At 40.7% G+C, this 26788-nt stretch overlaps 2 protein-coding genes across 2 annotated transcripts in view; one reads left to right on the forward strand and one right to left on the reverse strand.

Annotated features, from left to right (window-relative positions):
- Window positions 1-26788, reverse strand: part of LOC135710093 (vertebrate ancient opsin-like) — a 146646-nt gene that overhangs the window by 86534 nt on the left and 33324 nt on the right. The window lies entirely within an intron of this gene.
- LOC135710023 (uncharacterized) lies at window positions 7949-10380 on the forward strand. Its single transcript, XM_065232481.1, has one exon. It carries the CDS (start codon window positions 7993-7995, stop codon window positions 10378-10380), a length of 2388 nt encoding a protein of 795 aa, XP_065088553.1. The 5' UTR covers window positions 7949-7992.

Raw genomic sequence — 26788 nt, forward strand, 5'->3', positions numbered from 1 at the left:
TTGAACTCAAAGAAGAATTCCATGAGAATTCTGAGCAACATTTAAAAGAATTTCTGAGCAGAAATCAAAAGTAATTAAAAAAATAATTTTATTGAAGTTAAATGAAGTTAAAATACTGAGGAAAATTCCATGAGAAGGTGACTTTGTAGACAATTCATATGAAGAAAGTACTAAGATGGACGAGGCTTGGTAGCTCAGTGGCTTACTGTGGTTACCGCAGAAGGTCGGTAGTTCAATCCCAGGCCCGTCCCCTTCCTTGCAATTTTTCACTTTGCTTTATTTTATCCCCACTAGATTTAAATGAAAACGAATTCTAACCAACCGATCGCATCACTTTACACAGTTGCATCCTGATCTAAAAATAACCCACCTCACTAACACAACTATCCTCCCCGTGAAAGCCGTTCTAGATGCACGGAGGAGCAACTAGGAAATGCGCGGTCTTTTATAAAAGATAAAAAAAAATATGATGATAGTACTAAGATGGTCTTTGAGGAAATACTAAGTTAATTTGAAGGAAATCATTAAACGAAAAAAGTTAGAGGTCGTATCCAATACACGATCGCAGATTTGACGTAGGATTACGTGATAGGTATCAATATTCGACGACTGTGTTAGGGAAACCACTTTTTCTCATCACGGGTATGCTTCGTTTTCTGATAACAAAGTTACGCATTTTCTTGCACAACACGGTGGCTTCTTGCTCCTTCTTCGGTGAATGGACACTCATGTGGGCTGCAACTCGCTGCTTGCGAGCAACCTTCCGTTGTGTACTGGAGAACAATGTTCAACGCCTCGCGCCGAAAGCACTGCTGCTACTGCTGATGACGACTGACCGGACACCACCACGCACCACCGTACGGCGAGATCGGATGGAATTCGATTTTGAAATCTGTGTTAGGGGAAGCACTTTTTGCAGGCACTCGGTGATAACTACTTTTCGTAACCCAGTCGATTTTAGTTTTTTGAAATTGCAACCCCAGTATGTTGCCGAAAGACGCAATCCTACGTTAAAATGTAGGGCATCAATATAATTCAGATCAGTAGGGCAGAGCACTACTTCGGCCTAATCGCCCATTTTGGGCCTATCGAGCAGAAAACTTCAAATAAATCCATGATTTCAGAGTTAACAAGTCAATTATGCGTTTGGTACGATACTTTAGTTAATAAGCTACCGAACGAAGTCAATGAGAACGCGTGGTATGAAAGTTTGCACCCATTATTCCCAAAAACAAAAGAAGCGCTCCCACCGAATCAATTTTTATCTTCATACGATAGGCCGAAGTGAATTCATTGGCGTTTCAATTGCGTTTCAATGCGTTAGGCTGAGTTTAAAATCCGTAGGCCGAGTTTGGCGTCAAGAAGCAGTGTTGGACTTTTGACAATATCTCAACGTTTGGTTTCTCGTTTTCAAATCTTATGGTACGTACGGAAAGGCAAATAAATTTGGAAGCCATCAGTAATAATAACATTCCGTTTGGTGCTAAACTGATCTAGATTAAGAAAGACTAAGTGCGTCTTATGCTTAATAGGCCGGAAATGGGGTATTTAACCCTACTGTCATGGTAAATTTAGAGCTGCTTACTCACTGTTTTTTTAGATACGCGTGCCTTGCTTATCTCAAAGCCAAGTGCCCCTATTCAGGAGCGTCATTTATTCTAATATAGGGACTTGTATATCTGAAAATACATACAAGATAGTTCCCCCAAAATGACACTGTCTGCATTCGGATCGCCATAAAACTTACTGAGATGTAGTTCTCGGAACTGTGCTTAAGTTCACGTAGCAGCCCTAAAAATCTTTAAATTTTGTGAAATACTCTAGACTTCCTCGAAGTCCTAAGGATTCCCTTACATTCTAGATTTTTGATTGGATTTCCGGGAAACTTCTTAAAGGCTACACAATTTGCCTGCACAGTTTTAAGTTCTTTAAAAGTTTTTCGAAAAAAAAAATCTAACACTCACGGTACTTCAATTGAAATCTTTTAATTTCCCTGAACTTCTCTGGGCTTCCCATGTATGTACAGTGTATGTCAAAATTGAGCGTACAGATGTCATTAAATTTTAGAAAAAAAAAAACAGCTGTAAAAGCCCAATTTTAGGAGATACGTTTCTGATTTTTTGGCTGCGGAATCATCATACATTTATCAATTATTGGTACAATATTGGGCTTATTTGGTTGCGTTTGTTAGAAATAAGAGCTATTTGAGGAAAACGCTTTATTTTAAATACCTTAATATCTTGAAATGCAATGAACTAAACTTTTCGAAATTTAGCTCATTTTAGTCATAATAAAGATCATTAATATTCCACTATTTTTTCCAAAGTTTGTCCACTAGGTAAAAAGTTGGAAATTGAGTGTTTTACTAAAATAATTCTTGCTTCATACAGGTTCTTCCAATAAAGTCCAAAACTATAGCGAAAAATCAATAAATATCTATCCTTTAAATTTGTCGAACCTCTTAACGGAATCCCTTTATGAAGAGCTTTGAGTGGGTTGGTTTATTTCCTTTAAATTCCGTTATAATTGCTTATCTTTTGACAGATACGCGTATTTCGTCTACTACTTGCAGACTTCATCAGTGCCAAGTACTCAACACCACTTGTGTTGTTGACCCACAACCCACTCAAAGCTCTTAATAAATATCTGCTTAACTACCAGCCAAGATTTAAAAAATATCTATTTACAATGTTTGAAAATAATCCATCTGGGTGTACGCTCAATTTTGCAATACACTGTATATTTGAAGTTCCCGATTTTTTTTTTGAAACTCTAGGGACGTCCTGAAGTCTTAACAATTTCCAAGTAGTTCAATCTTCCCTGAAGTTGTCGGAACTTCTCCAAAGTTCTTGAAAGTCTCGTTCTCTGAATTTTCATGATGCGCAAAAAAAAAAATCTGAAGGTTGTTTTAAATATTTCTGAAGTTCTCTGGACTTCATGAATATCTGGGAACTTCTTAATTTCCCTCTAAATTTGCAATGATCTTATGTGACGATCCCTCAATTTTCAAAACAGCCCTGAAGCTCACGGATCTTCTTTTAAAATATTTTTGCATGTTCCTGATGTTCTCAGAATTCCTCTGTAGTTTTCTGATCTTTCCAGGCGTTCTCTGGAATTCATGAAGTCCCTGCGGTTTTTCCGAAATTTCTTAACTCTCTTTGAGTTCTTTGTAATTTTCCGCAATTATTGTAACTTCTTTAAGTCCCCGCAATTTACCTGAAACTAACACGTAATAATCGTTCTAAGATTTTCACTCAAGGTCTCAAAATTTTACTGAAGCTCATAAAAACGCTCTTAAATTATGGAAACAAATTCATCGTCTTTTTTTCCCAATAGTGACCTTCCTCATGTTATTATTCTTATGTTATTGGGACTACCGGAAAGATTCCTGAACTTCCTTTAATCCCGTAATTTAATTGTCTTGAAGTTCCCGTAATTTTCCTTAAGTTTTGAAAACTTCTTGGAAGCTCACGGAACGTCGTTTAAAAATTCTAATTTTTTCCTAAACTTCCCAGAAGTTCCCTAAATTCTCAGAATATCTCATAATTCTTCATGAAACTTCCTGCAATTTTCCTTGAATTAATGGAACTGCTCGGACGATCTCTGATTGTCTTTTGGGTACTCAGAACTTCCCTGAATACAATAAAATTTCCTAAAAATCTCCAAACTTCTCAGAACATCACTGATCTTCGCTGAGGTCCTGCTATTTTTTGAAGTTCTTGAAACTACTGAATTTCCTTAAAATTTGCTCACAAATTTCCTGATGCTCATGCTTTTAAATTAAAAGGAATTAAAAACCAAGAACTTCCTCAAAGTTCCAACAATTTTAGTGGTGTTAATGGAACTGCCCTGAACATTTCTAATATTTCTTGAAGTTCACGAAGCTTCCCTGAAGTTATCGTTAATTTACTGATGATGATAATGGAATTGACCTCCAGATCTCAAAACCCACCTGAAGATCGCTGGACTTCCGAATTGATGTGAAGTTTTTCTTAAGTTCACTAAACTTCCCTGAAGTTTTATGGACTATACTTTAATTTCGAAACTTCTTGGACGTTCCCGATGTTATCCTGAAATTAATAAAACTGCCCTAAAGTGCTAGAAATCTACCTGAAGTTTCCACTATTTTCCTGATTTTCAAGGTCCTTCCTTGCCGGATATCGGCCACGGTTAGGGCTCTGCTTGTGTCGTTTCTAGTCCGGAGAAGTTCTAGGTCTATAAGTTGACAACGACTTTCGTAACTTGGTAATCGAAACGGATCATTCCAAGGCAATATACGCAACGCAAAACGAAGAAAGCGACGTTGAACAGATTCAATTCTCTCGGCACCGTTGTTGTAGATTGGATTCCAAACCGCTGAACAATACTCAAGTGTCGCGAACAACGCGAACAGTTAGCACAGGATACAATTCACCAGACGAAAAACCCACACAAAGTTTATTGTACCACACATCACACAACCAACAGATATAAATACCACCAGCATCCCGGCCAAGTAGTTAGTTCAAACCAAACTATTGTATCATCTACACGTCAAATACAACCTTTCAAAGCAACGCAGTGAAGTCGACTTCATTTTCTCCCTCCGACCGAAGCCAACCAAACAGCCTTTGTCAAGGCTAGAGTTTAGAACTTTCTCACCGTGAACCAGAACCAGTGACCTACCCCAAATCATTCCACTCCGCCGTTGCCAGGCGTGGGAGCTACCGAAGAGGATTCCGTTGCGCGGACATCTTTTTGGTCCTTCAAACGGATGCCAATCGAGCAAAAGCAAGACACCGTCCGCAAGAAGAAGCTCTGCTGGAATTGCCTGTCGTCGAGTCATCTCAGCCGTGATTGCTCTTCCAAACCCTGTCGGAAATGCAACGAGAAACACCACACACTGTTGCATTCCTCCTCCCCCAACGATCGTTCCACCCAACCCCAAGTAAAACCACCACCTGGACACCAACAACCCACCATCATCAACGGAAGCGAAGCCGTGGTTCCGGCATCGTTGTCCACTCCAATTCCACTATCACCTACCACCTCGTCTGTCACCCACCAACCTCTCACCAACGCATTAGCTGCACCAAGCTCTTCCACCACCACCTACTCAACTGTTCTGTTATCCACCGCCGTGGTAAGGGTCCACGGCCCGTCGGGGAGATCTACATTTGTTCGAACCCTGCTGGACTCCTGTTCCGAGTCAAACTTCATCACCGAAAGAATCGTTCAGCTTTTGGGATTGAACCGACGAAAGCAAGCTGCAATTGTCGCTGGAATGGGTGGTTCTACTAACAACAGCACCTACTGCACCGTAGCAGATTTCAGTTCTGTTAATTCCACCTACTCTAACACACTGACGTTCAGCATTCTCTCCAAGATCACCAACGATCTGCCTTCTCGGGCAATCGACATTTCGCAATGGAACTTCCCTCCTGACTTAGTCTTGGCAGATCCAGATTTCGCTTCGCCGCAAAGGATCGATATGGTTATCGGTGCTCAGCTGTTCTTCAGCCTTCTGCAGGAAGGACAAATCCCAGTGAAAGCTGGTCCTTCTGAACACCAGCCTGTTCTCCAACGTACCGTGCTTGGATGGGTAGTAAGTGGACCGGTCGCCATCGATATCGCTACCCAAGACTCTGAGCGAGTCGCTCTGTTGTGCACCACCGATGACTTAGACCAACAACTGACTCGATTCTGGGAAGTCGAGAGTTGCCTTCAAAGCCGTGGACTGTCTAAGGAAGAATTAGCTTGCGAGATGTACTTTTCCGAAACCACCACCCGCGACGAATCAGGCCGATTCGTTGTACGCCTGCCGAAGAAAGAGCACGCCTTGGATCAACTTGGTGACTCCGAGGTCGGTGCCCTCCGCAGATTTCAATGGATGCAACGTCGACTCAGCAAGAACCCCGATTTGAAGGCCCAGTATGTCGACTTCATGGCAGAGTACATAGAACTTGGCCATATGGTTCCCGTAGCTCCGTTACAAGACAACACCCGCTCATTCTATCTTCCCCACCACGCCATGCTCAAGCCCAGCAGCACTACCACTAAGTGCAGATTGGTTTTCGATGGGTCCAGCAAGTCTTCTACGGGAATCTCTCTCAATGACTGCCTCATGGTGGGGCCGACTGTTCAGGACACATTATACGCTATCGTCATCAGATTCTGCATGTACGAGGTGGCTCTAGTAGCAGATGTTACCAAGATGTATCGCCAGATGTGGGTACATCCCGACGATAGGCGTCTTCAACTCGTTTACTGGCAAAGCAGGACGGATCCACACGTCCGTTCCTACGAGCTGACCACGGTAACATACGGCACCGCATGTGCGCCGTACACTGAAAATAAAATTTCGTTTATACAACGAAATCGCTCGTTTGCACTACAAATCCATTCGTTGTTTTCTGCAACGAAATTGTTTCGTACTTTATACGAAGCGGTTTTCGTTTCGTTTCCTAAAATCAATTGCATCCTAACAGTTTTTATTTTACGAAGCGTTTCTAAAATATATATACGAATTATTCGTTTGAGAAAATCCAAGCATTGAAAAAAGTACGAATCATTCGTATATCCATAAAACATCATTCATTCAATGTACAAAAATCAGTACAATGACACGAACATTTCGTAAACAAATCAAATTGTTGTTTTTGATATCGTTGAAAGCACGAAAGCATTTCGTACAGCCATATTCTTTTATTCCATACCATAAACGAATTCAATTTGTACAGTTTTTGTCGTTATGCTTTAATAATACGTCATTATGCTTTTAATATAACGGGGTTTTACAAAACATAAACGGCTTGGGTGTCAGGTGATATCAGCTCCGATGCTAAACCGGACCGGGCTGAAGATCTCTCCACTTGTTGGCTTGTACCGCGGGGCAGCTGTATGACGGGGGTTTTGGTGTTTCTACTTCCGAATGTAATCCGGGATTGACTCTTCGCACAGATCACTCAGTCTCGAAAAACATGATACAAATTGTATGCTCAGTTCATCAGCGATTCACTTCCGTATTCTGGTTTCCCTGTCCATTGCCTGCCATCTGAATAGAAAATCCTGCCTGTGACTGTTCATGATGTGCTTCGGTTTCACAGATTAATGGCAATCTAGAATCTGGGAAATTTTTAGCCACGGCAAGGAACCTTGAAGGAGTATAACTTTTAGACATCATTAGAATCATAAATTACTGCAAATAACTTACTATAGTTTGACTGATAAAATATCGCCATAAATTATGCTGCAACGGAAATTACTGCAACCGAACACTTTCACGAAAACAAACAACAAACGAAAATCCAGCTGTTTGGAATTTAATGACAGGCAACGAAATGTAATTCGAACTTCAAACGAATAATTTCATAGAGTTCACGAATAACACAGCAACAATAGCACGTTTAGAAGAAAGCTTTTCGTATTGTATATGTATGTAGCTTTCATGTCAATACGAAACTCATTTAATTTATTGTACGAATTATGCGTAATATTGGCGATGCACCGAACGGCATACAATACGGATGTTTCGTACAATTAACGAAACAATCGTTTTATCTACGAATCACATGTTTACGAAATAAGCGTAAGAGAATTAACGAAAAAATATTTTCAGTGTATCTAGCTACTCGGTGTCTACAGCAATTGTCATACGATCACTCGGAGAGCGAAACCGGTGCTGCAGCAAAAATCGGCAAGGATTTCTACGTGGACGATTTCCTCAGCGGTGCTGACACTGTGGAGGAAGCAATGCAGCTACGTTCTGGAGTGCAAAGCATCCTCTCGTCCCCAGGGTTCGAGCTTCGAAAGTGGTCGTCGAATTCGTCCGAAGTGTTGTCAAACATCCCGGACAACCTGAAGGATGATAGGCCGATTGTAGCAGTAGATGACATCCAAGGCTCCGTCAGCACACTCGGTCTGCTGTGGCACCCTGAATCGGATACCTTCCGGTTCAAAGTTCCTGAGCGATTCTCTGATAATCTGATCACGAAACGAATCGTGGTCTCCGAGATGTCCAAACTCTTTGATCCCTTGGGCATCCTGGGTCCGGTGGTCATCACAGCCAAAGTTTTTGTCCAACAACTTTGGAAGTTGAAACTGAGCTGGGACGAGGAGCTTCCCAATTCACTATGCACCGTGTGGGAAGACTACAGACTTGGTCTGGCTTCTCTAGGATCATTTTCCATCCCTCGTTTGGTCAAAGCTCCAGGCGCCGGAGACAACGTACAACTTCATGGGTTTTGCGATGCATCCCAAAATGCTTACGGAGCATGTATCTACTTGAGAAGTGTCGGAAGAAGTGGTGTCGTCACAACACGTCTCCTAACCGCCAAATCCCGAGTAACTCCTATCCAAACCCTATCAATCCCCCGCCTAGAGCTCTGCTCTGCTGTCCTCCTTAGCCAACTGTTCCAAACCATTATGTTAAGCCTCAACATCAATGCTAATGCTTATTTTTGGTCTGACTCTTCAATCACTCTCCACTGGCTGTACAACCCACCGTCCAACTACAACACTTTCGTGGCAAACCGTGTCGCGGAGGTGCAGCGACTCACTGAAGGAGGCACTTGGAATCACGTCGCCGGTCTGGAGAACCCGGCCGATCTCATCTCGAGGGGTGTCGATCCCTGCGAGCTCGTCAACAACGCACTATGGTGGAAGGGTCCACCGTGGTTAACGTCTAATCCAGCGGAGTGGCCAAGTATGTTTCCAGTCCAAGACGCCTGTGAATTTCCTCCCGAAGTTCTCGAGGTGAAGCTTCATACGCTTGCAGCCGTCACTAGATCCACCGAAGCCCCCGACCGCACACTGTTCATCCGCTACTCGTCACTAACGAGACTCACCCGCATCGCTGCATATTGCCACAGGTTCGTGCGGTACTGTCGGGCCAAGATAGCTGGATTCGATCTACAAGCTATTTCGTACCTTACCTCAGAAGAACTCCTTCAAGCACAAGAAGGCCTTGTGAAAGTTGTGCAAAATGAGTGCTTCAGCCAAGAAATCGCTATGCTTCAGGCCAGATGCGAAGCGGATCTCAAGAATTCCCCATTACGTACGTTGAATCCCTTCATCCACGATGATGTACTTCTGGTCGGTGGCCGGCTGAACCACTCTTCATACTCGTTCACCCGCAAGCATCCAATGCTTTTGCCTGCAGCGCACCCGTTCACCTCACTGCTCGTTGATTCGGTGCACAAGCAGCTTCTCCACGCTGGTCCGCGTGCGATGATCGCACACATCCATGAGCAATATTGGCCACTAAACCTCCGTAACCTGGCACGGAGATACGTCAAATCCTGCTTGCGTTGTTACCGCACACGACCACAAGCAGAACACCAGCTGATGGGCCAGCTTCCGAAAGTTCGCATCACTCCGACCCGTGCGTTTCTCAACACGGGCGTTGACTTCTGTGGTCCCGTTTGGCTGAAGGTACCAGTACGTCGAACGAAACCATCTCCACCGATACGAGCATACGTCGCTATATTCGTCTGTATGGCAACGAAGGCAGTACATCTCGAATTGGTTGGTGATCTCAGCTCCGAAGCATTCATCGCAGCGTTGAAACGGTTCGTTGCCCGCCGAGGCAAGCCAATTGCTCTGTTCTGTGACAATGCCACCAACTTCAAGGGCACAGACAGGGAACTACGAGACCTCTGCAAGCAACTCAACGACCAACAACTCCGACTGAAGGTAGCATCGTTCTGCGCTGAATCATCCATCCAGTTCAATTTCATCCCTGCAAACGCTCCAACATTCGGCGGCCTTTGGGAGGCCGCGGTCAAGGCTTTCAAGCACCACTTTCGGCGAGTCGTCGGCTTGGAATCCCTGTCAAGTGATGTAATGTGTACCATCCTCTGCCAGATAGAGAGCTGTCTCAACTCTCGGCCACTGACCGCCCTATCCGAGGACCCAAGTGACACGGAAGTCCTCACACCGGGACACTTTCTGGTCGGATCAGCACTCCAATCAATCCCGGAGCCCGACCTTGCCCAAGTTCCCAACTATCGGCTGTCACTTTGGCAGGAGATGCAGCGCAGAACCCAAACGTTTTGGAAACTCTGGTCGACGGACTACCTTCATCAACAGCAGCAACGTACGAAGCACTACTACCAGCAGCCGAATGTTCTCGTCGGCAAGCTGGTACTCCTGAAGGACGACAACCTACCACCGCTCAGATGGAGCATGGGTCGAATTGAAACCGTCCATCCCGGCGCGGATGGCCTCGTCCGTGTGGTGACCGTCAGACTGGCATCGGGTGCAATCTTCGACCGACCGATTGTGAAGATCTGTCTTCTACCAACCGACAGCGAAGATAGTTCCGCCTCCACTTCCGGTGAAGTGCCTGGCAGCCCAGATGGAAATGCAGCAACCGCTGCTATCCCAGAAGAATCCTCATGACTTAGATTAAGAAGTGATCTTGAATTAGAGCATAAGTTAACTTGAATGAAATTGTTATTTCATTTGTGGCCGGTATGTCGCGAACAACGCGAACAGTTAGCACAGGATACAATTCACCAGACGAAAAACCCACACAAAGTTTATTGTACCACACATCACACAACCAACAGATATAAATACCACCAGCATCCCGGCCAAGTAGTTAGTTCAAACCAAACTATTGTATCATCTACACGTCAAATACAACCTTTCAAAGCAACGCAGTGAAGTTGACTTCATTTTCTCCCTCCGACCGAAGCCAACCAAACAGCCTTTGTCAAGGCTAGAGTTTAGAACTTTCTCACCGTGAACCAGAACCAGTGACCTACCCCAAATCATTCCACTCCGCCGTTGCCAGGCGTGGGAGCTACCGAAGAGGATTCCGTTGCGCGGACATCAAGCGTCGATCGAACAAGCGAACAATAGAGAGATTTAGGACAGTAGATATCGGTGATGTTTTTAGTTATCCTAAAAATTAACCCTAAAGTTCTTGACGCCATATCGACAACATATGCATTCACCACCCTTCTGTTTAAACTGCACCAACTAGCGAATACATTCAGCTGACGTTGAAGAAAGTGACAGTCAGCAATGTAGCGGATTCGTAGGAAGATTTTGAGGTCATCTGCATATGATAACCGAGGAGCTTCCATGACCAGATGCACGTCATTGAAATACAGTATAAAAATCAACGGTCCCATGTGGCTTCCCTGAGGTATACCTGATGTGGCGACTATGGCAACCTTCAGTTGGCGACCGGTAAGATATGATCGAAACCAACTCAGAAGATTACCGCATACACCGAGCCTGCCGAGTTTAGCAATCGCAATAGCAACTTGTCGAATGCTGCGGATAGGTCTGAATAAATAACCGTTTGAACCCGATCCCGCATGCTTTCAATTTTATACGCTGTGAGACACAGCAGAGCGGCCGACAGTAAACCCATGATGATACTGCTCAAATACTGCAACGGTTCCATAATCACTAGTTCGAATAGCTTCGAAACGGCACTTAACGATGCAATTCCTCGATAGTTATCCACAGCTCATTTCCTTCCTTTTTGTGGACGGGAAACATGTGCGCAAATTTCCAGCAGGATGGAAATATGCCACTGGAGAGAGACATGTGGAACAGGCGAAGAAGCGGAATTAACAAGCTAGCTATATCCCAAGTAACGTTTCCAGTTTTATAGAGGTTTTATAGCATTCTACACGTCTAAATCATGGTCTACAGAACCTTCATAAAACCAAAATTGTTACTAGGGATGTCTCTTCAAAAATACAGATGGAACTCCATCAGGTCCAGGATTGAAGGATGACTTAAGCAGAGTCGCGGCCATAGAAATCATCTCAGCATTAACATCAATTGCACCTAGTGTTTGATCATTTACTGGAACGTTCCTGGCAGCCAGGTTAATATGATCGTCAGTTAGTATCTCATTAGTGAATACACTGGCAAACATGTCGGAAAAAAGACGGCATATATCCTTAACGGTGGCAGCAACTTCTCCGTTGGATTCCATAGACGATGGGAGGCCGGATTCCCTGCGTTTCTCGTTCACGTAGTTCCAAAAGGATTTCGGGTGTAGCTTAAGTTTGCGCTGGATGCCTCGTTGGAAACTTGAAAAGCATTCACGACTGACTCGCTGGTACAAGTGATTCAACCTCATATAATGTAGTTTCAATGCTCCTCTCTTGATTGACTTCAACCTACGTAGCTCTCTCTCGTCTGCCAGGGAGGGTGAGACACTTTGTGGTGAGTTGTTTTCGGGACGTGTCTGTCAATGACATATGCCAAGACATGTGAAAAGTTTTGCGCTGCAGCCTCAACGTCATCTGGATCAAGGATGTTCTCCCATACCATGCTAGACAATACATCTATGATGCTACGGTGGCCAGCTTTACGGAAGTCATAAGAAACCGTAGCAGGATAATCGTCGAAATCACGCACGAGTTTGTCCTCAACAGTGACAATTAGGTGGACTCCATGAAACGCCTGGTAGATTGAAGTCACCCAAAATGAAAATCTCATCAACTGGAGTGGCACTTTCGATAACTGTGAAAACTGACCGACAGTGAGTATCGATGAGTTCATTATCCCGGACTCGATCAGGTGGAACGTAGGGTGCGATCACCCAGATTGATGGCTGTCCAAACCTGCTCCACATAGTTCATGAATCGTTCTCGATCGCCTTTGCCTCCAACCCGCCACGGACAGCTACAAGGACACCTCCACCAGTAGATTTACGGCTGTTGTTAGGATTCCGATCGCAACGAAAGACCTCGTAGTCAGGACCGAAGACTTGGCTGGAAAACGTTCGATAATCGAGCCACGTTTCGCACAGGATAATTACAACGTAGCAACAGCTAGGCGGTACTCTTCAACATCAGAACGACTGTTCTCCCTGGAAATCACAGAAACATCATACAATAACTGACCATCATTGTTTTTGAGTCTGATTGAATACTCAGTGAGTGGGTTGGAAGACCCCCTCTCCACTTCCGACAGCAGGTCCGGAACGACTATGATGAACGAAGGCTGCTGATGGCAGGACTGAGAAGGAGGGATTGGGGGCTTCCATGGGGCTTTCTACGGCGCGTTCCGGGTTCCCAAGATTGGGAGTTACAGAGGCATCATCACAATGACTAACATAGTCCGAATTGCTGAAAATTTGATCGGCATCCGGCAGTGAATAGTCAATATATTGACTGTACTTGCCTGTAGAGGCAAGGTGGAAGACTCCTGATTCATATCCAGCCACAGGTCCAGGATAGCTATGCTGAACAGTGGCAGAAATCGGCACGACTGGGCTGGAGGAACCAGGAGCATCCAAAGGACGGTCTATTGTGCGTCCCGGAGATGAAATAGGATTGTTCGAACAGTAAAGCGAATGTTGCGAATGAGCAGTATCAGAAGTGCTTCTCAACTGGAAAAAGCCGGCAGATGCTTGAGGCGTTGCACTGGAACACGGAAGCTGATCAGGAAAATTACTGTAACTAATGTATGCATTCCTGCCTGAAGACCACAGGTCCAGAACGACAATGATGGCAGGAAATAGAACGACTTTTTACAGCGTTCCAATTCACAACGCGGCATCCAATTCAGAATCAGCATACGGTCTAATCCGGAGATGGGAGTTGAGAACTCGGAAGGTCCCGGAACGGGAGAGATCGTGATGGCAGGCGTGTTCAAACGAGGCATCCACATGTTTTTTTAACCGTCTTCAAATTCACGGAACAAAACTCATATGGCTGATGTCGGATCCTTTTTAACTAGCGGCACAACCTTAATCGGACCATCGCACTGTACATTTTACACGCACTGTAAACAGCTCGGTGGGCTCAGGGACAGTACGGACCTTGGTAAAGACATTGTCATCCGTTACTGCATCGAAACAAGTTCAGGGTAGTGTGGACAATATTCAGAAAAGCCTTGTTCAACTTTGTGCCGCCCCAGGTGAATCATCCTATCGCAAAAAGCCATGCAGGAGACGGATTCTGCATCGCATTTAACTGGTTTAGCGCATTGGTCACAGACGGAAGTCATGCTGACTCAGTTTCCAAATCTAATTTAGAAACAGCGGTGGAGATGCTCTAATATGCAAGGAGGAGTTGGATTCTGCAGAGCGTCTGATATCGACAATAACACAACAGTAAACACTACAAGATGTCCGATTAGATAACTTTTTCACTGTTTACACAACACGAAATATGCACCAAATAGACGATTATCGCAACGAACTTCACTTTCCACTAACAACCGGGTACAATTTTGCAAGTCTACAGAACGGGTAAAACGAAGAACGATAGCCCGTGTGATAAAAAAAATCATCAAATTCAACAGCGCAAAATCACGACGATGTGAATAACAACTCTTGTTTGCTTGGAATGGAATGTAAGCATTGATACATCATAAGCTAACATATTTTTTAATTTCTGAGACTTGAATATTTCGAACTGCCTTACATTTTAATTTCGAACTAAAAAAAAAAAATAACCGAAAAATGCGGACAACTTTTCATCAAGATTCAAAGACTATGAATCATTTTGCCAATGCTGATTTCTAGTATGGCCAATTATTTCGATATTTCCTCCTGTAAATTTTGAAACTTGGCTACGCTTTTGCTAAAAATTATCATTTGAAAAGGGCCTATCCTCGTTGATTCTCTTCATCAACTTTCTCTTTGGATAACTACGGCAAAAAAAAAAAAAAATCAAATTTCTCGCTTTTTCATATTCATTGGATGAAAGGGTTCGCGGTCAGAGGACACAAAAATAGAAAGATTTTTCTTCCGACTGTTTCAACCTAACATTCTTCTTTGGTAGATTTGATTCGTTCCGTTTGCCGCGCGATCCAATACAAGAATGACAATTTTTCAACAGTATGTTGTAGAAAATCAATAATTTAACCTATTAGAACCGATACGTAGAGAAAATTTCCGATCGATTGATGCAAAATTATTGAAAATGCATCATGAAATTGCCGAGTTATAATCGATCGAAAACTTACCCCTTTTCGTTACTCGCAAAGTGTACCCGTTGATTCTCTTCATCAACTTTCTCTTTGGATAACTACGGCAAACAATCAAATTTCTCGCTATGCTCACAGCACAGTTCGACAGAAGGTTATATTTTCTTGTGTCTGACACAACACACTTGAAGGAAAATGCATTTGCAGACGCGTTGTTCGCGAAAGCGAAAATCAATGAAGAGCATCGATCAAAAATGTTTTTCTCGTGTTACGCGAGAATTCTCAAAAATCTTAAAAAATCTTCACAAAACATGAAATGCCTTCAAAATGCCTGCAAAAGCAAAATGTCTTTCACAAAAATTCAAATGTCCCCCAAATGAAGGCATGCCTTCAAATCTGGCATCCCTGATGGGGGTAGGTACTGCATTCAGAGTGGTTTTATTCTATCATCCAGCTGAGCCCCTTGAAATCTCGACATCGCATCGGAAGGCATTGAAATGAAATTGACTCTCGACTTGCGTCCTGAGCGGTCGGTGAAATTATACAGGTTCATGAATATTTAAGGGTTCCATCCTTGGGCGCCTTCTATCACCTGGTGCGGAAAATTCAATTGTCATGTCAAATAGAGGATACACTATGAGATGATTTCCTAATGATCGGACATGAGAAGGCGTTCTTGGTGAAGCATGGAAATCATTCGAGCTTATTGGAGCATGTTTTCGAATGTTGTTTCTCCCAAAGACGACAAAAAACTTTCTCGTATAACTTAAAGTCAGACAAGATAGAGCGTTTTACAACCCACCCTAAAAAAGCTTTTCGTAAGAGTAAACAAAACGAAAAAACGTGCCTTCAAAACGGAGGTCGTAAAATGAAGAACAACACAAGAAATAATCACCCACAGTTTCTCGTTTTTTTAAGAAGCCCTTTTTATTAGGGGATCGAAAATTAATAAACGGGGAGGCAAACTGTTAAGTGCGAGTAAATCGATGCTTTATACCATCATCTTGTGTTCGGGATGAAAAACCCGAGGGGGGGCGACTCTATTTACGGTGCATGAAAGCTTTCATTTTCCAGTGCTAAGCTGCTTGCGAGTAGATAAAATGAAGATTGCTTAAGATTTTAAAGATTTCCTGCAAAAAAATAAAGCCCGATGCAAGTTGATGCGAAACATTCAGGATTGAGATTTAGATATCTCGCAAAAAAACTGCATGGGGTTGTACACGAACTTTTGATGTAGGATTACGCTACTAAATGTAAACTGACTGAGTTTGACAAATTTTAACATTGTTTTATTCATTGGATGAACGGGTTCACGGTCAGAGGACACAAGATTTTTCTTCTGACTGGTTCAACCTAGCATTCTTCTTTGGTCGATTTGATGCGTTCCGTTTGCCGCGCAATCCAATGCAAGAATGAGCGAGCCACGCCAACACCACGTTCAACAATTTTTCAGCAGTATGTTGTTGAAAATCAATAGTTTAACCTACTGGAATCGATACGTTGAGAAAATTCCGATCGATTGATGCAAACATATTGAAAATGCATCATGAAATTGCCGAGTTATAATCGCTCGAAAACTAACCCCTTTTCGTTACATATTCATTTTTCGTACTCGCAAAGTGTACCCACATATAGAAAGCACAAACTTAGTTCTACGCCCAAACGCACAATGTACCTTGGTTTAATTGGAGGTAAGTTGATCCAGGCTCTTTCAATCCAATCACGAAAGGGGAATTCCCAGGGTCAATCCATGTTGCATGCTATTGGCTCTCCCGTAGATTTGTTCTTTCTATTACATCGAGAATCTTTCTTCCAACAAACAAAACACCGTAATGAAACCACTGGTAGAAAGTCACACCGATACTGCTTGACAAAGTGGTCCGTTTCCTAAACTTAATTAGAGCTTTATTCATTGTCCTTTGTTTACTTTATGCTCCGTACTGAAGGTCAAGGTTCAGCGCTTCGCGTTCTCAGGGACGTAAATCTCACTCTTCATGAAGTTGTGCAGATGCTTGTTTTTTTTTTCTGCAGCTGCACTGCGTAATATTTTCAACTTCGTACATTAAGTACACTGTCAGATGTGTGCCCAAAATAAGTTGCGGAGTTGGTGAAACTAACTGCTTGTTATATCAACTTTCAACAAGTTTCAAAATAGCGTCCTTCACCCAAGGGGGTAGTGCGAAATTGTTTTGATGATGGAGAATTGAGCCATATCCCAACTTGCTGAACGCTATTACGATGAGCACTAGACTGATGCAAAATTTGACTTTTTCGCTCCACAGTGCTTAAATGGTTTCAAATAGGGTCCTGATTAGCCTCGCAAAGTTACAACTCATTTGGTTAGAAACAAACTTCGCACAAACCATTTGAAGTTTACGTGTAAATTACTACGGGAAATCTCAACTTTTTGTTCATTGCCTTCTAGTCTTTTTCCATATCGAGCTGCGAAATCGTTCGATAGTCATTCTTCTAAAAAATTTTTTCAGCTACAACTTTGCTTAAGATCGTTTCTATTTAAAACGAGACAGGAATAAGTTATTAATTATTTAAGAAATTGGTAAGCTTATGACATGATCAAGCAGCTCCTCTGTAGGCAACACTGTATTTTGCAGTGTGACATAGAAGGCAGGATTCTTGTGTCCTATTTAACGCCCCAGAAACACCAATGTTGCCTGCTGAGCAGTTGATTGAGCATGATCAAAAGACATCAGCGCATTGAACCATTGATAACTTTCGATCCTTGCATTTAATAAAAAGTGGTTTTGAGCAAAGTTGTAGCTGGGAAAATTTCATACAGTTGAAAGCTTTTGAAGCAGACCGATGTGTTGAATTATTAGACAGACATTAGATCGAATCGTTTAAGTATTGTGGAGCGATTTTGCATCACTCTAATGAGCACTAGTAGGCTATTAGGAATGTGACTAAGGGGTCTCTCGGTCAAATGAGACAAGTAATACGAAATAGAACTGTCGAACTGATCACTAGAGTGTTTCAAAATAGGTCAATCCTGGAATTTCAAACGCTACCCCCTGGAATGGTAGTTTAAGGTGTCAGAAAGACCCAGACGAAATTTTAAGTATTTTGCTTCACGGGAACCCCTCCCTCAAAGGCCTTGAAGTTTGTATGGGGAAAATCGACAAAATGTATGGGGGAACGAGCCACTTTCACATTCGCGGTTCTAGGTGGCACTGTAGTCGGTCGATTTTCTTCGTGTAAAAAAAATTAGGACTTTTGGAGTATTAGGAACATCTTGGCTCAAGACCGGATGTGAATCCGAGTTAACCCCGAAAAGTTATTAGCACAACCTGCTTTACTTTTGGTGAGGGCCTAACGCGCTTTTTTCGAATCACTACGTTAAATGAGTTATTACAAAGACAGCAACAATTGTCTATGCTTGAACTACCTTGAATTTTGTATACAACTCTCTACTGGATTTCTTTGGAATGGTCCCAAGAATTTCTGCAAACTAATTTCCTTTGACAAAGTTCTCAACCTCCCCTCATATTTCAGAATTTTTCAGGCTTTCCCTTGAAATTTACTGTCCCGAGATTCGCCCAGAACACTCCTAACAAAAATCATGGAATACATCCTAGAATTTGTTCAAGAATTCATTGAAGCTTCTTTTCGTAATCCTATTTAAACTTCACTCGAATTTTTCATAGAATTGCCATGTCAGAAGAGTATTGAAATTCGGCTCAGAATTTTCTATATTCTTATCGAAATGCCTCGAAATTATCCACAGACCTCTCTTAACAATTTATCTAACATTGTACCCTCACAATTTGTTTCCCTTGGTATTCTTCTTGAAATTTCTTTGGAATTCTTTTCAGAATTCACTTGAAATAAATTAGAATTTGCCCTGGAATTATTTGGGAACTTCTTTCAGAAGTCAATTCCCTTGAAATTTTCTTGGAAAAATCATCATAAATCTCTTCTCAGAACTCATTTGGAACATTTATTAGAAATTGACCACGAATCCTTTTTACAATCGTCAAGGAATTTCCCTCAGAACATCCAAAAAAATCAATTCTGAACGCACCTTATAGTTCACCTGGAGCTCATCTCACAATTACCTTGGAACTCTTCCTACAATTGGTTTGTAGTTCTGGTCAAAACTCTCGTAGAGTTCTTCCCAAAACTTCATTGGAATTGATATATTGTACTAAAATCTCCTCGGAAGTCATTTCGAATTATCATTAAAATTCTCGCAATAGTTTCGTCTAAGTTTCTTGATTTTTTTCAAGATCCAGAATTATTTTTTTTGAACAGAGGATAGAGTTTATTTTTCCCGATTTGTCATCGAAATTCACGGGGTTTTTCCGGTAATTTTGGATTCCAGGCATTTTCTCAGATTTAACCAAAAAATCAACTTTGAACTCTGCCTTTAAACTCACCTTGAGCTCTTGTCGCAATTACCTGGGAGCTCTTCCTACAATTGTCTTGAAGTTCTGGTCAAAACTCTCTTGGAGTTCTTTCAAAAAATTTCTTGGAATTCTACTCTGATACATTATTTATGTTTTGCTCTAAAATCTTCTCGAAATCCCTTTCGAATTTTTTTTTCAAGATCCGGGATGATTCTTTTTTATGGACAGAGGGTGAAGTTAACTTTTTCCGATTTGTCATCGAAATTTACGGGTTTTTTCCGGTAATTTTGGATTCCAGACATTTTCTCACCTGGAGCTCATCTCACAATTGTCATGAAGTTCTGATCAAAAGTTTCGTGATGTTCTTTCCCAAATTTTCAGGAATTCTACTCTGAAACAGGCTTTGGAGTGATCTGCAGAACTTTTTGTAAATCTCCTCAAAATCCGTGTGGAATTTTCATTTAAATTCTTTTAACAGTTCTTTAACGGCCTTGAAGTTCTGGTCAAAATTCTCGTAGAGTTCTTCCCGAAACTTCCTTGGAATTAATCTCTGATATATTATTGATATATTGTTCTCAAATCTCCTCGGAATGCATTTCGAATTATCATTAAAATTCTCGTAATAGTTCGGTCTAAGTTTCTTGATTTTTTTCAAGATCCAGAATTATTTTTTTCTGAACAGAGGATAGAGTTTATTTTTCCCGATTTGTCGTCGAAATTCACGGGGTTTTTCCGGTAATTTTGGATTCCAGACATTTTCTCAGATTTAACAAAAAAAAATCAACTTTGAACTCTGCCTTAAAACTCACCTTGAGCTCTTGTCGCAATTACCTGGGAGCTCTTCCTTCAATTGTCTTGAAGTTCTGGTCAAAACTCTCTTGGAGTTCTTTCCCAAAATTTCTTGGAATTCTACTCTGATATATTATTTATGTTTTGCTCTAAAATCTTCTCGAAATCCCTTTCGATTTTTTTTTCAAGATCCAGGATGATTTTTTTTATGGATAGAGGATGAAGTTAACTTTTTCCGATTTGTCATCGAAATTCACGTGGTTTTTTCGGTAATTTTGGATTCCAGAATTTTTCTCAGATTCCACAAAAAAAAAATCAACGCTGAACTCGCCTTTTAATTCACCTGGAGCTCATCTCACAATTGTCATGAAGTTCTGATCAAAACTCTCTTGATGTTCTTTCCCAAATTTTCAGGAATTCTACTCTGAAACAGTTTTGGAGTGATCTTTAGAACTTTTTGTAAAATATCCTCAAAATCCATGTGGAATTTTCATTTAAATTCTTTTAACAGTTCTTTAACAGCCTTGAAGTTCTGGTCAATACTCTCTTGGAGTTCTTTCCCAAACTTCCTTGAAATTCAACTCTGATGTATTATTTATATATTGTTCTTAAATCTCCTCGCAATTTCTTTAGAATTTTCATTCAAATTCTCTTAATAGTTCAGTCTAAGTATCTTGCAAATTTTCATGATCCAGAATGATGTTTATTTCTGGTCAGATGATAAAGTTAATTTTTCACGATGCGTCATCGAAAATCACGGGGTTCCACATCAATCTAAGATTCCCGAATTTTACTAGCAAATTCAACTTTGAACCTGCCTTAAAATTCACCTGGAGATCTTCTCACAACTACCTGTGAACTCTTCCTACAATTGGTTTGAAATTCTGGTCCAAACTCTCTTGGAGTTCTTTCGCAAACTTCCTTGGAATTCAACTCTGAAACATATTTTTGGAGTGATCCGTGGAATTTATTCCAAAATCTCCTCGGAATCCGGGTGGCATTTTCATTTATATTCTCTTAATAGTTCTTCAAACCAACTGTATCCGGAAAACCTAGACCAGTCTAAGGGTCTCTATTTTTTGCAAAGGTCCAGAGTATTTTTTTTCTGGAGAAAGGATGCAGTTAACTTTTCCCAATTTGTCATCGAAATTCACGGGCTTTTCCCGGTAACCCAGGATTCCCGACATTTTCCAAGCAATGTTATGTCTAACGCAAAATCTTAGATCAATGAGTCGACAAGTTACAAATTTATTCAGAACCCTGAGTTTTTTTCACAAACCTGGACCTAGATTTTTTCCAGAATTATCCACAATTAACTGACGACAGAGAAATTCAGCGAAATTTAGAAATCTTCAAGGAACTCCATCCAAAGATGCCTCAGATCTTAAAGTATTTTCTACGTCTGATTTGCCGTGCCCCGTGGAACCTTTTTCTTTTGAACTTTCTCTTTAATCCCCTTAAAATTATCCCAGAATTTCCGTACAGCCTATTTTCGAAATGCCCCCGAATAGGAATTTATGTTTTCTTATTCAGTGAGAACTTTTCAAATAAGAAATTACTGGCAAATCATTGCAGTTTTAAAAGAGCCACAATTTAGCAGTATTTGATTATTTGAATCCAGAATGTTCAGCACATACAAGCATTTCGGAATGCATATAACTAGACAAGTTTTCACTATTCTGGAGCCCTAACTTCGTTGAATTTGGGAGATCCTAGGCTCTGAAATATAATGATAAGACCCTTACCTTGAGTTTACTAAGAATTTTTAAGATCCTGCACTTGATATAATTTTCAACATGTACTAAAATTTCGACATGTATTCCAGACGATCTTGAATTGGGTTCGAGACGTTCCAGGCGGGATAAAGATTCCCGAAGTAGATTCCAGACGTTCCTAACTGCTACTCATGACGTTCCCAAATTGTATCCGGATGTTCTTGACGAGGTTTCCAGCAGTTATCGATGGAAATTCTTGGCGCTCCCTTTGGGGGTTTTAGACATTTCCGGTGGAGATACGAGACGTTCCAGAATCAGGTTCGAGATTCTAGACATTTACAACTTGCATATCCAAAGGTTTTTTTATTTGGATTTCAAACGGTACCAACGGAGATTCCAGATACTCCAGATGACGGAGATTCCAGACAATTCCGAAATGGATTCCAGACTTTCCCAACGAAGATTCCACTCCTTCCGGAAGGAGATTTCAGACGTTCCTTGCGGAGGTTCCAGCCGTTTTCAATTTGGACTGCAGACGATACCAACGGTTACGATATTTCAAATATTGCTTCTCAACTGGTACATTTAGACGTTCCACAGTGGGACTATTCTGAAAAAAAGAGACGGTCGAATCCTTTTTTCACCTTTCCCGATGTTTTAGCGTTTGGATGTCTTCAAAGAAGTTTATTGAAATTTTGAATTATGCATATACATTTTTATTAAGGTGGTATTACACTAAGAATAACTAACTTTTTGTAATCACAAGATAATATGTTTAAGTCTTCGGCAAAGTTGTAGGATTGCGCATTTCACGAATCTTTGCTGGATACACCAAATTTCTACGTCATAAGTCTACCCTAATAAACAAATACCATAAACGAACTGTATCCCGGATGGGTAAACTATCCCACAAATGGTTTGTATGATACCCCGAACACGTCGTCGTACGATATAATTGAATTTTTTCAGGACTACCTCAAAATCAGTTTTGTTTTTAACTTTTTTGCATCATAAATCTTAACTAATCGATTCGACATGTTTTACAAAGTTTTCAATACAATAAAAATACACAACTTATCTGAAGGCAGCAATTTTTTAAATCGCTTCATTAGCTATTTAAAGTGATTTTATAGCGAAATTTATCCAATTTTGCAGCTAAAATTTTTCTGAAAATGGCAGCTTCTAGCAGCCACAATTGACGTTGTTTGATCAATCATGATATGATGTACTAATGTACTAAGAATCGCTGTCGGGTCTGCTTGGGTACATCAGGTTATTTCGATTATCTCTTCGAACATTTTGATTATATATTTATTTAGTTTTGCTAGTTTTTTTTTCACTTTAATAAAATGCACATTAAACAGCCGAAGACTTCAACATGTTATCTTGTCTACAAAAAGATAGTGTTTCTTCGTGTAATACCACCTTAATAAAAATTTATATGGATATTTTAGAATAATCAAACCAACATTTTAATAAACCTCTTTGAAGACACTCAAACGGCAAATCATCGAGAATGGAGAGAAAAGGGTTTTGACCATCTTTTTTTCAGAATGGTCACACTGTGCGTTCCCAACGTGCATTTCAGACGTTCCTGACGAAGGTTCCAGCTGGAACATCGTCTGGAATATCTGGAATTCCCGTTGGTGTCGTGTGGAATCAAATTTGAAAACGTCTGGATCCTCCACAAGGAAGTTCCATGCAATTCTGACTTGGATTCGAGACGTTATCGATGGAGGTTACAGATGTTCTTGGATTCCAGACGAACCAAACGGTTAACGGCCAATCTCTCAAATTCGTTGAATTACCTTTGGGAATTGTATGATTTTCCTGAAAATCATAGAACTTTCCTGATGCTCACAAAACTTTCCTGAAATCAGGGTTGCGGCCATTCGTTTGCTATAAAACAAATATTTTCCAGAATTATGAAATGATTGGATGATATGATGATATTTTGCACCTGCAAGTTATAAGAAGAGATTATGAAGTTCAGTACACGTTTGGCAAAAAGCCCAACAATTTAGTGTTGCCAAAATCGAACGGATTTATTTTGAAATTTAATTTATGATTTCGTTGATTTTGAACCACCAACATTAGTACATAGGCGTTATTAATCAGTGGCCTGTAGATTTTTCTGAAGTTTTCAGAATTTTCTCGAAGTTCTCACAACTGAATTGTTGTAAAGTTTGCAGAGCCTTTCCAGCTCTAAGATCTTCCCATCAGTTCGCAAAACTTCGTAAAAGTTAGCAGAACTTCCCATAAGTTCGCCGGGTTTTCCGTCAGTTTGCAGATGTTTCTTGAATTTTGCAGAATTGCCCAAAAGTCCGCAGTTTTTTTAAGGTGGCAGAATTTTCCTAAAATTCACAGAACTATCTTAAAATCACAGAATTTTACAGAACCTAGAAAAAATTCCCATAAGTTCGCAAAATTTCCCAATTGTTCGCTATTTTATTCTTAATTTAAGTGAACTTCCAATAGTTCTCAGAACTTTCCTGAAGCTTCTTTTGTGTATATTTATTAGTGAGACTTGCGGTCTTACGCTTTATGCCTTGATTCTTCTCTTATTCGTGAAGTGCGCAGAAGATTCCTGCAGTTCTGAAGAATTTTTCTGAAGTTCGCAGAATTTTCCAGAACTTTTTATACATCTTCAAGAGCTTCCCATAGGCTCACGGAATTTCTTAGCACTTCGCAAAACTTTCCTGAAATTCCCTTTAATTTTCATGAAGTTCACTGAGCTTTTCTGAAGTTCGCAGAATTTTTTTTTGTTTTCAGAATTTTCCTGAACTTGGCTGAACGTTCCTTAAGTTCACAGAACTTTCCTGAATATCAAACAACTTACCAGAAGTTCGCAGATCCTCTTATTACTTCGCATCATTTTTCTGAAACTCGCAGAATTTTCCAGAAATATGTAGAATTTTCGAATATCCCAGATTCTTCTTCTTTCCTTTATTTAACGTCGGTCTCTGTTCCGCAATCTAGTGCCAATCATCGACGGACATCGATTGCCATCCATTGACGGCAATCGAATGTGCAGGAAGGCACCTTCCACACCTGCGTAGGATATCGCACCCATTCAACACACAAGGGCCGGGACCAACGGCTTTACTTACCATCCGAAGGAAGACGTGACCAGAGATTTTTATGCCTTAGAAAAATCCCACCGACCTCGGCTGGGGTTGAAAATATCCCAGATGTTTGCCAACATTTCCTGAAATTAGCCGAATTTTCCTGGAGTTTACTAAATTTTATTGAAGCTTTCCGAAATTTCCTGAAGTTTGCTGAATTTTCCTTAAGTATACCGCGGAGATGAACTAGCTTAAGACTAAAAATCTCACTAATAAAGACAGAAAATGAAGTATACAGAATTTTCCATCCTTCCTTTTCCGTTTATAGATTTTTTGGAACATCACATAACTTCCCATAAGTCCACAGGACCTGCCATTTGTTCACATAATTTTGCTGAACCTCACAATAATTTTCTGAAATATGCAGAATTTTCCTTATGTTTATCGAATTTCACTAATGCTTGCCGAAATTTCCTGAAATTCGCCGAATTTTCTTAAGGCTTGCCAAATTTTCCGAAAGTTCGCAGATTTTTGCTGAATTTAACAGAGTTTACCAGAACTTCCCATAAGTTCGCAGAACCTCCTATTATTTCGCATAATTTTCCTGAAATTCGCAGAATTTTCCTGAAAAGAGCAGAATTTTGCTTAAGATTAGCAAATCTTTCAGATGTTCGCCGAGATTTCCTGAAGTTCGCCTAAGTTTCATGGATTTTACAAATTATCCTGAAACATGCCGAATTTTTCTGAAATTCGCAGAATTTTGCTGAAATATACAGAATTTCCCTGCACTTTGCCGAATTTTCCGGAATTTCACAAAATTTTCCTGAAATTCACAGAACTTTTCATAAGTTCACAAAACTTCTCATTAGCTCACCTAATTTTCCAGAAATCTGCAGAATTTTCATGAAATATACAGAGTTGATGCAATTTGTCGGATTTCTCAGAAGTTTGCCGAGATTTCCTGCAGTTCGTAGAATTTTCCTGAAATTTACGGAATTTTCCAGAACTTTTCTGAATTTTCCTTAAGTTCACAAAATTTCCATAAATTTCCCAGAACATCGCATAAGTTCTCAGAATTTTCCATAAGTACACAGAACTTACCGTGAATTTTCGTGAAATTTGCAGAATTTTCCCGCAGTTTGTCTAATTTCTCAGTTTTTTGCTGAAATTTCCTGAAGTTTGCTGAACTTTCCTGAACTTTTCTGAACCTTCCTGATCTTTGTCGGATTTTCCTTAAGTTCACATAATTTTCCTGAATTTCAAAGAACTTTCCATTAGTTTGCATAATTTTCCTGAAAAATGCAGAATTTTCCTGCAGTTTGTCGAATTTTCCTGATGTTCGCCGAAATTTCCTGAAGTTGGCATAGTTTTTCTGAAACTTGCCAAACTTTCCTGCAATTCGCAGAATTTTCCTGAAGTTTACTGAATTTTCCTGAATATCACAGAAATTCCCAAATGAATTCTTGATTTATTTTCAGTCACATAAAAAAAGGAAAACAGAGTAGAAACTCAATATCATATGGGAATTTATGTGAAATTCAGGAAAATTCTGTGAACTTCAGAAAAATTCTGTAAACTTCAGGACAGTCAATAACCAGTATCAGTACTACCCATAAGTTCACTGGACCTACCATTAGTTCATATAATTTTGCTGAACCTCGCAGAAATTTCCTGAAATATGCAGAATTTTCCTGCAGTTTGTTGAATTTCACAAAAGTTTGCTGAAATTTCCTGAAATTCACCGAATTTTCCGAAAATTCGCAGACTTTTGCTGAATTCAACAGAATTTAACAGAACTTTCCATAAGTTCGCAGAACCTCCTATTATTTCGCATAATTTTCCTGAAACCTTTCCTGCAGATTGTCAAATTTCCCAGACGTTCGCCGAAATTTTATGGAGTTTACAAGATTATCCTAAAACTTGTCGAATTTATCTGAAGTTCGCAGAATTTTTCTGAATTTAACAT

This window comes from Ochlerotatus camptorhynchus, unplaced genomic scaffold (assembly GCF_037179485.1).
Source record: "Ochlerotatus camptorhynchus isolate MF236.1 unplaced genomic scaffold, CSIRO-AGI_Acam_v1.1 ptg000370l, whole genome shotgun sequence".
Taxonomy (NCBI): Eukaryota; Metazoa; Arthropoda; class Insecta; order Diptera; family Culicidae; genus Ochlerotatus; species Ochlerotatus camptorhynchus.

Bases quoted from the DNA above. Each gene is read 5' to 3' on its own strand.
- LOC135710023 (XM_065232481.1), top strand. From the start codon at position 7,993: ATGTCCAAACTCTTTGATCCCTTGGGCATCCTGGGTCCGGTGGTCATC.